The 12,855-nt window shown below is 42.0% G+C and overlaps 1 protein-coding gene across 5 annotated transcripts in view; it reads left to right on the plus strand.

Moving 5' to 3' along the window:
- The window catches only part of AP4S1 (adaptor related protein complex 4 subunit sigma 1), a 59,694-nt gene extending 47,072 nt beyond the window's left edge, over positions 1 to 12,622 (plus strand). For all 5 annotated transcript variants that reach the window (XM_029239666.1, XM_029239669.1, XM_029239668.1 and 2 more), the window contains 2 exons: positions 2,473 to 2,484; positions 12,029 to 12,622. In XM_029239666.1, coding sequence (XP_029095499.1) covers positions 2,473 to 2,484; positions 12,029 to 12,157 — 141 coding nt within the window. In that variant the 3' untranslated portion in view covers positions 12,158 to 12,622. The remainder of the gene's footprint in view (positions 1 to 2,472; positions 2,485 to 12,028) is intronic.
- The last annotated feature ends 233 nt before the right edge of the window (positions 12,623 to 12,855 follow it).

A 12,855-nucleotide genomic window follows, 5' to 3' on the forward strand; every position in this document is an offset into this window, starting at 1 on the left:
CAGCTATTTCCTAATTCAGCGGTTGGAGCTGGGCAGCTGCCTAGTGGCCTGCGACATGGTAGTGCCTCTAGCTAGGAAGGGATTGGTGCCCTCCAAAGCTGAAAGAGCAAGAGGTCTGGCCATTCCAGAGACTGGCCTTGCAGGGACAGGGGGCATTGGGTCTGGTTTTAAAATCCATCTTCTTGGGCTTCCCTGGTAGCGTGGTGGTTGAGAGTCCGCCTGCTAATGCAGGGGACACGGGTTCGTGCCCCGGTCTGGGAGGATCCCACATGCCGTGGAGCGGCTAGGCCCGTGAGCCATGGCCACTGAGCCTGCACGTCCGGAGCCTGTGCTCCGCAATGGGAGAGGCCACAACAGTGAGAGGCCCGCGTAATGCAAAAAAAAAAAAAAATCCACCTTCTTATTGATTGCTTGGGGAGAGCACTATAGACCAAAACTTTCTGTCCAATAGAACTTTCTGCAGTGATAGAAATGTTCTCTATCTGTGCCATCCAATGTGGTAGGTGCTAAGCCACATGTACCTCTTGAATATTTGAAATGTGATTAGTGTAAATGAGGAATTGAAATTATAATTTTATTTAATTTTAATTGATTTAAATCACCATGCAAGGCAGGTGGTTACCATACGGACAGCATAGCTGTAGTTCCGGCTTATCTCCTGATGACCACTTTCTTAGACAGACTGGTTGCAAGTCAGGGTCTGTGATTCAGAGCTGGCCATGGTTAGTCACTTTAAGGGAACACCTATCAAGAAGAATATAATTTCCCAAAATAGCAATGTTTTAAACCTGGGAGAATAAAGCGTGGGTACAGGCACTATCATTGCTAAGGTTTTAAAAATTATTATATTCGGTAACTAAGAATAAATAGCAGGTTGCTGAATTTTAGCTGTTATTCTAGGGAGAGAGTCAGTGACCACATAAACCACAGAAGTAAAGATTAGAATTTAATTTAAGCCAGGTGATTATACAGGACTTGGAGAGTACTAAGGGATGACCCGGTTTAGGCTGACAGTAGCAAAAAGAAGAAAAAGAGGAGAGAGAAGAGAACCCTGGGAAGGAAAATAGAATCTGTCCCACTCATGGAGAATGCCTTGTCATCTAAGATTTATTTTTAGGTTTGTGAGTTTTAAACAGTTTTTCTGGGGCTATTTTTAATCTTAGAGTTTCCAAATCTTAAATTTGGAGATCAATCTCATGCTGTCTGGGCTGAAAGAAGCATCTTAACATCACGTTTCAAAACAGAAAGCCAGCCCAGTTAGCTTCAAAAGAGGCAGTTTTGCAAGAGATGAGGGCTTTTGCTGTTGAGGAAGTGGGATCAGAGTTGTCAGTGCTGCACTTGACAAACCTTAAGTCCTTTCAAAGATGAATTTAGCGCTTTCATCTTTTCTCCATCTATGACTTTTTCAGGACATACATTTGTTCATTAAAAAAAATTAAAAATACATATGAGCAAAAAGAAAGGGTAGATCATCAGTGAGCATGCCGTTTATTGATACATACTGTTAGGTACATTGCCTTTTAGGCTTTATGTATCTGTATCTAACTATATCTATATCTATCTACATATATACAGGGGATAATCCTGTATATACCATTTTATGACTAGCTTTTTTATTTTTATTTATTTTTGGCTGTGTTGGGTCTTTGTTGCTATGCACGGGCTTTCTCTAGCTGCGGTGAGCAGGGGCTACTCTTCGTTGCGGTGCATGGGCTTCTCATTGCGGTGGCTTTTCTTGTTGTGGAGCACGGGCTCTAGGTGCGTGGGCTTCAGTAGCTGTGGCTCATGGGCTCTAGAGTGCAGCCTCAGTAGTTGTGGCGCACGGGCCTAGTTGCTCCGCGGCATGTGGAATCCTCCCGGACCAGGGCTCGAACCCGTGTCCCCTGCATTGGCAGGCAGATTCTTACCCACTGCGCCACCAGGGAAGCCCCAGACTAGCTTTTTTATTTAACAGTATGTCGGGACTTATGTACCTATGTCATCATTTGTGGATTTGCTATAATTTATTTAAGTAGTCCCCCCTTGATAGACACTTAGCTTGTTTTCAGCAATTTGCTACTATAAATAACATTACCCTGAATATGCTGTCACACATCATTGTGCCGTTATTTAACTGTTCCCTTAGGAGAGACTTCTAGAAGTAAAACTGATGGATTCAAACTGTGTGCACATTATTACGATTTTGTATATACCTATCAAATTACCTATGATCTGTAAAGGTTGAATTAGTTTATTCCCTCTACACTCTAAAGGTGAATTGTTCTAGCCTATAAAAGTTCTCTAAACTGCAGCCTATTTTGTTTTTTTAAATCACTGTCCCAAACTCAGGGCCTTCCCGCACTCAGGCTTCTCCCTACAGAGCAGCCTCTCCCACCTGCTTTCAGGCTGGCAACCAGAGCAGGCGCTGTCTCTGCTAAGTGCATTGTGTCCCAGTGTCTCCTTCTCATCCTCGGACTCTTTTCTCTTTTCCAGAGTGAACTAGATGTATCCTTTTTCAGTGCTGTGAACCAAGTTTTCCATAGTACTTGGCAAAGAACAGGCTAGTCTTGATCAGGTGAGTGCCATGGGGCAGGAAACCAATTCAGCCAAGTCCAGAATCCAGAAGGCTCATCATCAGCCGCCCTGACAAGACAGCGGAGGCACAGGCGCTTTGCAGGACCCTCCACCCTTTTCCACAAAGACGATCCTTGTACTCTTCAGACAGGGCAATGCTATGGTGTAGTTAATGATCACTCTCATATATTAATTTAACTTGTGCATATGGAATAGACTTTTGCAGAATTTAAATAACACAGCCAGAAAGTGCTTGGGCCTCCTGGAGAGAATGGATTTCCATAGCTCTAGGTATAAATCTCCAGAAATTCCCCACATGATCAGAAGAAGGCCTTCAGGGATGATAAACTGGAAGGTTAAAGACATTGCCTGGCTTGTATTCATCTCCTTTTATAGCAGAGGAAGCTCTCCTTTTCTTCTCTTCTCCTTTTTAAATCAAAGTATCCAAGGGCCCCAAGAACAAGCATGATTTACTTAGAATGTTGCAGGCCTGCGGATTTGGGCAGGAGCCCACTGGGCTTTGTGTCAGTGCTCTGGAGGCAAGTTGTCTTTTAAGTTAATCTTTACTTCGGAAATCTGCTTACCACTTGAACGCAATAAATAGGTGTCCTTTGAGAAAACATCAGGCTTGAATCTGAAATAGTAACATTAATTATAACAAATATATATTAATTATAACATGTTTGTGTGTATACACACACACACACACACACACACACACACACACATACACATACACACATACACACTAGATACCTATGCCCAGAAACAGTATGCCAGTATATTCTGGGGAAATGGCCATTTACCTTTTACTATTGATAGAAAATGTCATGTTGATAAACTTGATTTGCAGGCTGTATTTGAAGCCTCTTTAAATCAGTTGGGGAAATCTGAGTGCCCTCTAGTGGTGAGTGACCTAAATCTGTGGTCCTTTTGACCTAGGAGACCCAAGACCAGGCTGTATATTAGGGTGTATTTTTATTCAGCATGTCACATTCCATTTTAACTAAGTCCTTTAAAGCAATTCAAAATAAATCTCTTCCTCCTTGTACAGGGTAATAAGAAAAATGACTTTTGATTTAAGAAGTCATCAGGAAGACAGCAAAAGCTAATAGACACTTTACTGGGAATATAGATACCCAAGTTTTGCTTTCATTGCTGCTACCAACTGTCTGTGTGTATCAGACGAGACACATAACCCCCTCATCTCAGAATGACAGAATTAAACTAGAAGAGCCTTAACACCCTCTCAGCCTTAATGTTTGATGTTGCCATGACTAGGTAACTGAGCTATCTTACACCTAGAACAGGATGGGAAAGTCTTATAAGTCTAGATATTCAGAGAAGTAAAGTGAATCAGATATAGTAGGATGTGTATTATAGTTGGACTCAGTGTGTTGATGTGTCTTATATACTGACTAGGTGTTTATTAAAAGTAGAGATGGGTTTGTCTTTGTATCCCTCTAGTGTATGGCATAAGTCCATGTAATGAACTCCAGCGTTATTGTTTGAATTTAATTTTCACACCAAAGCACACAATTTTCATCCTTACCCTGCATTTTACTTAGTTTCATTTTTGCCTTCTCTTCCTCTCTGATCAACTTATATATTCCTGTTCTTGGGAAATACTTAGGCACATCCACCTGACAGATTAGGAAGTTTGCATAATTTAGAGAAGGGAACTAAATCTCTCCAGACCTGGAAGTGTATGTCTGTGCTCAAGCTGTAAATTCACGTGGCCCTCCCATGGTCTAAAAGTGCAGCAGGGGGCAGGGCAGGCAGGGCATGGGGCACCTCTCTTCTATTGAGATTCTGAAAGAGTTTCTACCCTCAGCCATCTGAAAAAGGTCAAATTACGACTCTATTCTGTCTCATACATAGTTTTTTTTTTTTTGGTCGGGCTGCGCAGCTTGCAGGATCTTAGTTCCCCGACCAGGGATTGAACCCAGGCCCCGGCAATGGAAGCTCGGAGTCCTAACCACTGGACCTCCAGGGAATTCCCCACAGTTCTGTTTAACTGTCACGTTGAAGAAGTCCAGGGAAAACTTTACACATCAGTTTCTTAACAGTAAGACAAGGGAGCCTTTTAGAGGTGTGGCCTCACAGACAGACCGCATCACCACCCTGGTAGCATGTAACCAGGAACCTGCCAGAGCAGCTAACGTTGTGCCAGGGAAGCTTCCTTAGGCCTTGAAAGGTTGGACCAGCAGCTGATATAATTGCAACTTGGAACCGGTTCTCCCAACACTCAAGAGCACATAACCTTTGTGTTTGCTCAGATTAAGGAAGCCTTCCACGTTCGTCTGCTTGGAACAGACACGATTTAAGGCTCAGTCTTGTTGCAGCAACAGGAAGGTGGGAGTCCAAACCTTATGGAACTCCCAAGAAGCCCTTTACTCGCAGTCTTTCTCCAGAGACTTTACCGCCCTGAAGCCTTTTAAGAAGGGAGCAGTTTTCCAGAGCCTGTAGGGTTAGACATTGGGAAATTAAATGCATTGTTTACATTTTTCCCTAGTATGGGCTTGTTTTACTTCTAAGAAGACTAACGTCACAGAGCAAGGCAGATGGGTTATTAAAAAGAAATGACATAAGCTCAGGAAATCAGGACAGAAATTCTGGTTTGTTGAAAACCCTTCTACTAAGTGGAAACTCTCTGTTGCAGAGTAGTCTCAAGTGGGGCGGCCTGTACCCCGGGGACTAAGCACATCAGGACCTAAACCGTTCACGTGCGCTGAAGCAGCCCTGGTACCCTCTTTACATTCCACTCCACCCGCAGGGCTGAAATGTTGCCTGAGGACTTCTGTCGGGAAAGTTTGCCCTTCCTCATACTTTGGTAGACTTATTTAAGACTTCAAATTCCACGAATTAAGATAGTTTTTAGGAACCAACGGATGAGCTTCTCAACATGTGCTCAGCTCCAGAGCCCCAGGTTTGCCGAATTCTCCAGACAATTCATAATTCAAAGGAGCAATCGAATCCCCTTCTGCTAAATAGTCAGAGGATGGCACCCATGAACAGCGCTGTGTAGAAGTCCAATTCCTCCCCAGTTCAGTGCACACCTAATGTGTGTCAAGGCACCAAAACCCTTGACACCCCTTTTGGTATTTGGTGGCCTTAAAAAGGCTTAAAGACTTGGTTAATTTTGGCTAGAATGGAATGCAGCAGTACTGTCTTCAGACCCAGACAACCAGGGTCCCCTTCCTGGGCCCTGTGCTTTAGAGGACCCTACTCTAGCTCTCCTTCAGCAGCACCCCTCTCCATGGGGTAAGGATGCTTACCCAGAGCCGGCAGGGCCCCCCATCCACTCCTTGACCACCCTCCAGCACCTGGGTCCCCAGAATTTAGCGGGTACCTGGTCATCCCAGTGCCTGCTGCCAGGGCCTATGCAGGTCTCTTTACCACCCCAGGACTGGAGGCAGGAATAATAGAGAGGCTGGGATGGTAAGGGGGGTATTCCACATGCATGCCTGGGAGGAAAAGCCAGGAACAAGCTGGGGTTCCTATTTATATTCTTGTGCCCCCTCCCTGACAAATATAGGATAGCTCTAGAATCCAGAATGTTTTCTTCATTCAAAAATATCTTTAAAAAAAATCTTTAGAACACTCATGTTTTTACTTTGTAAGTCCTTACAGTCCAAAAGCTTGAGCAATTAATTCTAGAGCCTAAAAGCTCATATGCGTGATGTGAAACATGCTCTCTTTACTGAAGTTGAGGGTGGGCGAGTAGGAAGGGCCTCCATCCTCTTGCACTCTCTATGACTCAGCTAGTTATCTACCAGGGTGTGCCCTGGAAGACTAAAAGCACCCAGCCAACAGTAAGAGCACCGCTAAGATTTGCAGTCAGGCCCTGATCAGGCCCCAGGCCCAGTAGGGGGACGTCTATCTGTCGTTCCTTCATTACTTTCCTAAAATCCCAAACACCTTTAGAGGTCCAGAAACTAGAACAGGGCTTCTCCAAATAGGAGATAATTTCAGCCTGACTTAGTGAGAAATCACAAAAGTAACTGTTCAACTAGGGGCTATGGAAATACTGACAAGAGGACCAAAGATATTCTCTAGGGAAACCATCCAACACTGAAGTGGCAGCTTCTAGAGGAACTGAAATTTTCTCGATGCTCTCTCAGAAAGTTAAAATAATTAATTGTTATTACAAAAGGATTTCTTTTGAGGTATGGTGGAGCATGTGACTACATCAGGAATAGCTTGATCATATCAGAAAGGAGTAAACTAGCTTTCCTCTCCCTGAAGGTTACTTTTGGAGTCATAGGGTTTGACTGCTTTGGAGTTGGAAGAAAACTACACAATCATCAAGTTAAAATCTCACTTTTTAGACAAAGAGGCTGAGGCTCAGAGACCGATACCAGTTCTGTCCCAGAGTAGCTCTATGGATTGATTGTTCCAAACTACAGAGCTACTTTGGCACAGAGCTGGTACTGGTCTCCAGGTTTCCAGAGCCTTTGATTCTAGGGCTACAAATGTGATTTAAGATTAAATTTGACACACTTTTTGAAAATTCATAATCATCTGGAGTAGATTGTAGCAAATTAGTCTCTAAGAAAACATTTATAAAGTGCCTGGCACCATGCTGTCTTGGTGTTTCCTGAATTAGGGAAGAAGTTTTAGAGAAACCCTGGTCTTCGGTTGGAGGAGTCATAAATAGTGAAAAATTTTGAAGCGAATACCTGAATGTCTTGATAAGAGCATGCTTTCCAAAAGTGACGTTCACGTCAGAGATTTCTAAACATCTTTTCCTTTTGAAAATATGTCCATTGAAGCAGGGCTGCAAGAGAAGAGAGCAGGCCCCTGGGCCCAAGGGAATGTGTGCAGCTGGTCCAGTCTTTGGGAAGGGCAAGCAAGGAGGGGTAAGGGGACCACAGCCCTCTCCAGCATGAGAGTTCTAGTCAAGTCATGAGTGATGAGTCTCAGAATTATGAACAGTCTCCAAGGGAGTCAGCCATTCACCTGGGAAAGGGATGTGAAAGTTCCAGATTAAACAGTTCTGCCTTCCAGGCCATTTTGGCCCTCCCTAGCCTTAGCCATCTCTCTATATCCTTCAAGTGTGTTTCTGAGTCCTTTAGGTGCCATATTCATCCCCTGCTATTCCTCCTATCCCTCCCTCCAGGTCCCTCTGCCTTACCCCCACTCCTTCTGTTCTATGCTTCTGGGTTCTGTTTTACTCAGGAATAGTGGCAGCAAGCTATGAGAAGCAACAGAGAATCTGGGGAAAAAAACAAGAGAATGTCAGGCTCATTGACCCCAGTGCTGACTGGTATTTGTGTAATTTTACATAAACCTATATAAACTTAAAAAAATTACACTGGGATGTCTTTGTTGCTCTCAGAATATGAATGGATCTTTCAGGAAAACCTACTTAACAACAACAATAAAAAAACACTCCTTGGGGCTTCCCTGGTGGCGCAGTGGTTGAGAATCTGCCTGCCAATGCAGGGGACACGGGTTCGAGCCCTGGTCTGGGAAGATCCCACATGCCGTGGAGCAACTAGGCCCGTGAGCCACAACTACTGAGCCTGCGCGTCTGGAGCCTGTGCTCCGCAACAAGAGAGGCCGCCAGAGTGAAGAGGCCCATGCACCGCGATGAAGAGTGGCCCCCGCTCGCCGCAACTGCAGAAAGCCCTCGCACAGAAACGAAGACCCAACACAGCCAAAAATAAATATAAAAATAAATGAATAAATAAAAGATTACTATTAATAAAAAAAAAAAAAAAACCCACTCCTTTTCAGTGACCTAATTAACTAAAGGCCATACTAAGCCTAAAAGTGAACACAAGACTATTACAAGGAGAGTATATCCAGAACTATGCAGAATCTTCATGATAATCTTCCATACAGTAGCATGTGATTTTCGGTGGGAAATGTGAACACATTGGCCCTTTGCAACTTATGTAATTCCGTGGGCAATTGAGTTAAAGTATAAAAAAAAGAGAACACGTTTTTTCCCCACTGTACTTAAAGAACTTTTTTCTTTTTCTTTCTCTCTCTCTCTCTCGCTACGTTGGGTCTTCGTTGCTGTGTGCGAGCTTTCTCTGGTTGGGGTGAGCGGGGGCTACTCTTCGTTGCGGAGCACAGGTTCTAGGCACGTAGGCTTCAGTAGTTGTGGCTGTCGGGCTCTAGAGTACAGGCTCAGTAGTTGTGGCGCATGGGCTTAGATGCTTATAGCGTGTGGGATCTTCCCCGGCCAGGGATCGAACCTGTCCTGTGTCCCCTGCATTGGCAGGTGGATTCTTAACTACTGCACCACCAGGGAAGTCCGAGCTAGGATCTTAAAAAAAAAAAAAAAAAAAGAAAAGAAATCAAATAAGAAGACAAGGGATCTGAGGCCAAAATCTAGAATTAGAAAGTTTAGTTTCTAGGCTGGGCTCTTCCTTGGAATTGCTTTTGAGGTCCCATTAGAATGTATGCTGCTCAGTTTTCTCTCATTAAAGGAGAACTAGACCACCACAGTGGTGTTAAAATACCATGATGAAAAAGTGCTTTATGATCCAGAGATCAAAATTCCAATGTATGAACCAGCAACATTTCAATCACTCTAATTAAAAAATTGATTTCAAGTGGCACTAATATTACTGAGGTCCTACTCTATTCAGCTCCAATCCACATTACATAGAAATTCAGAAAGGCTCTAGGTTTCCGGGTTGGGAGAAAGTGGGGCTTTATGAATCTGTTCTTTAAGAGGCTCTTTCTAGTTCATATCAGCTCCAACCTTAGGGTGCCCATAAAGGTAAACAAGTTTCCTCAAGGATCTTTAAGTCAGTTGAATTCAGTAAAACCTAAGGTTGGACCCTCTTAAACTAGTCATTCTCAGCTCATCACCTTAATAGACCAACAGCTTGTGCCTTTCTTGCTTCCTCCTATTCCAAATGTCAGGGCTAAAGTGTGTTTGCCTCTGCTTATTGCCACGGGACTTGGCATATAGGGCATTTTTTGGTCCCTGCTCACCTGGCTTGTAGCCCAAATGCCATTACTCTTGGCTTTTCCAGTGTGCACAAGTAACTCATTAACCAAATCAAGATGTGAACAACAGCTGGATTCTTATTTTCAAGGAGCCACATGATTCCAAGGGGAAATCAGTTTTCAGGCTTTTGCCTCACATTGGATTTGGTCTGTGGTTTCCCTTTACAGTGCCAGAAAGTTGCATGATTATTAGAGGTTTCAGCCAGATACTCAGATAGACAGGCAGTCACATGCCCACAGTACCAAATGCCCTCACTGAGCAATTCATGTTTCCAGGATGTTGGGAAATTCAGGCTTGCTGAAGGACCTTGTCCTTGCATTGTGAGGATGTCAGTGGTTGATATGATTCAGCAGTAAATTCTAATCTGAATTGCAAAACATTGAGCTAGTTGTTCAAGGGGACATCTGAATTGCTGACCATATTCTTGCCAAAGATGGAGCAGTCTTCAGAGCAGCTTGATCCCTGCATCGATTCAAATAGAATAGATTAAAATGAGATCTCCTTCTACCTCAGAATCACCCTGGATGGGTTGACATTTTCAAAGGCACTAGGCTTTAAATAACAAGGTCCTATTGTATAGCACAGAGAACTATATTCAATATCCTATGATAAACCATAATGGAAAAGAATATTTTAAAACAGAATGTATATATATGTGTATAACTGAATCACTTTGCTGCAATTCCCACAACACTGTAAATCAACTATACTTAAAACAAAAAACCTTGACACCCAAAAAAAAAAAAAAAAAGGCACTAGGCTTTCATTGCCCTTAGTGAATACAACAGGGGGATTCTACAGGGCATTTTTTTCATGCAGTCACCTGTGCTTCCCAGCTCTGCCTTCCTTTATACCTGGCTGTCATTCCTACCTTGTTCTGGCTTCTGGGTCTAGTGAAGAGGATTAAGTCAAGCGCCTAATATTCCAGTCCCAATTTGGCCATGGACAAAGCAATCATCCATCTAATTGGAAGATATTATTAATAGGTATAACAGAGTAAAGCTTTTTTTTTTTCTGGGTCACTTTAGGACAGTCCCCATGGGCTCCTGAAAAAGTTTATTCTGCTGGAGAACTATTTGCACAGAGCTTAATGAGGTATTAACACAGAGCCTAATAGAAACTTAAAAGTCATTCACAGGATTGTCTCATTCTCTATAGATGTACTTTACTAAGCAAATACAATAGACTTGAACGTCTGGAATTATTGGGAAGAAAAATCAGGTGGTAATGGCTCATTTTACAAAGATTCACTAATTATGAACTCCCATAGTGCATTTAATCACTCACTTGTTGAATGAAGTTTGTCTATTTGAAACAATCTGTCAGCTGTTTTTTGTTTTGTTCTGTTTTTTTCTAAACAGACCAGGATTGTGCTCTTTAGTGATGGAAACTTTAGTAAAGCATAGAATTTAGAAACGTTCAACCATTATCATCTTCACTCTCAAGAGTTTCTCTCTTCCAGAACAGGTCAGTTCTCTCTTCCAGTTCAATTTCACAAAAGAAAAGTTAGGTACTCAAATGAAGGGACTACTGGAGGAAGGACTTGGCTCTAATTAGCTAGACATCATAGTCTAACAGTGTTTTCTTCTTCTCCCATGCCCTGTACTAACTTTCCAATAAGAACGTCAGTAATCTAAAGTGGCTCCATAATTCTCAAATGAGTATTTTTAGAATGCTCCATTTATAAGAGGTACTCTCTTGAAAATCGGAATTTTTATCTCCTTGGGAATTAAGTCAGCATTGCCTTTTCTTCATTCATTTCTCCTCGTGGTTATTTTTTTCTTTTAGCCTGTCTGACACAAAAGATGCTCAAGGTGCAGTATTGTAAAGGCATTTGTTTTGGGGTGGAGGTTTGAGGGTGGAGGGAGGATGTATACTCAGCCGCCTCAGGCCTCTCCCGGGAAGTCTGGAAGCAGAGCAGTTAAGCCCAAACTTTCGGTTTAAATTCCAGCTCTGACAACTACTAGCCATGTGACTGTAGGCAATGGCTTTGAGCCTGTTTGTTCCTGTGTAAAATGAGGATAATGTTAGCATGTACATCACCGAGTCGTAGAGAAGACTGAAATAATACATGTAAAATACTCAACACAATGCCTGGAACATAATGAGTATTCAATAAGTCATGGCTATTCCTGTTGTTATTATTGTCTGGGAAGACATTGTTCTTGAGGTCAGGTCACACTCTTACCAAAATTTACTTGCTTTGTTCTCCAGCTCTTAGTAGAGATTCCGTCTCACTCTGGCTAAAAGGTATAGCTGTTCCATTTCTGTGTCTATTGTCCAGTTAGTTAGCCTAGCCAAGGTGAAATTAGGTATATATGTGTATATGAAGGTAATAATTTCTAATATAAATACCAATTTTAATTTCAGGAATTCTGTTAAAAAAAAACAAAACCTTCATGCTTAGACTAATTTACACTGGAAAAATTCCAGGCAAAGTCATAAGTTATTATTTACTGAATGTTAACATTTTTATAACTAATTTCCTTAATATGACCCTAGATAATGTTTAATTTGGATAAAGTACACATCATTTTGGATGAGATGGTGTTAAATGGCTGCATTGTGGAAACGAATCGGGCAAGAATTCTTGCCCCTCTACTAATTCTTGATAAGATGTCAGACAGCTGAAAACAGAAAGGCTCTGCCAGACAACATCGACTTACAGGAAATGAGGACACCATGGAATACCTCTCAACATCACTAGCCCAAAAGATTCTGGAAGACCAAACACTGCAAAATGGGCTGTCCTTCCAAAAACATTTAAAATAGGTGTTTCCCACAGTTCCTAAACGGAAAACAAAACTGTATTTTAAAACATAATGCACAAAGAAAATTTTTCTCTAAACGGAGAGACAAGTTTTATTTCCTGAACATAAGCATTTTTTTCTCACTTGTTTAGATTTTGTGGAGTCCTGAGGGAAACTCTTTTGGTCTCTGCCTCCCTTTGCAAAGGGATAAATTCAGGAACAGCATCATGGGGTGGGAAGAAAATGTGGCACCTCTCTATTGGCCAATAAACTTTTAAAATTGACTTGAACATGCAGAGCACTTTGAATAATACTGTTTTCTGAATGCTATCTTTTTCTTTAAAAAGTCAAAATGTGTGTACCTAATGAAAACTGCAGAATCAAATATTCTTTGCCAGTTTCTAAAAGCCTGATATCCATTTTATGGGTACTTGGCAATTACAAAGACATCATGTAATTAACTCTATAGAGAATGTTACTACCTAATAATAAATCGCTAAGACAACCATTATAGCTATCCTATATGCCATATTGTAAAGAGTTAGTCTTATTAGTAAACTTATTTGTAAATGAAATTTA

Source organism: Monodon monoceros, unplaced genomic scaffold, assembly GCF_005190385.1.
Source record: "Monodon monoceros isolate NGI ecotype Baffin Bay Population unplaced genomic scaffold, NGI_Narwhal_1 Super_Scaffold_21, whole genome shotgun sequence".
Taxonomy (NCBI): domain Eukaryota; kingdom Metazoa; phylum Chordata; class Mammalia; order Artiodactyla; family Monodontidae; genus Monodon; species Monodon monoceros.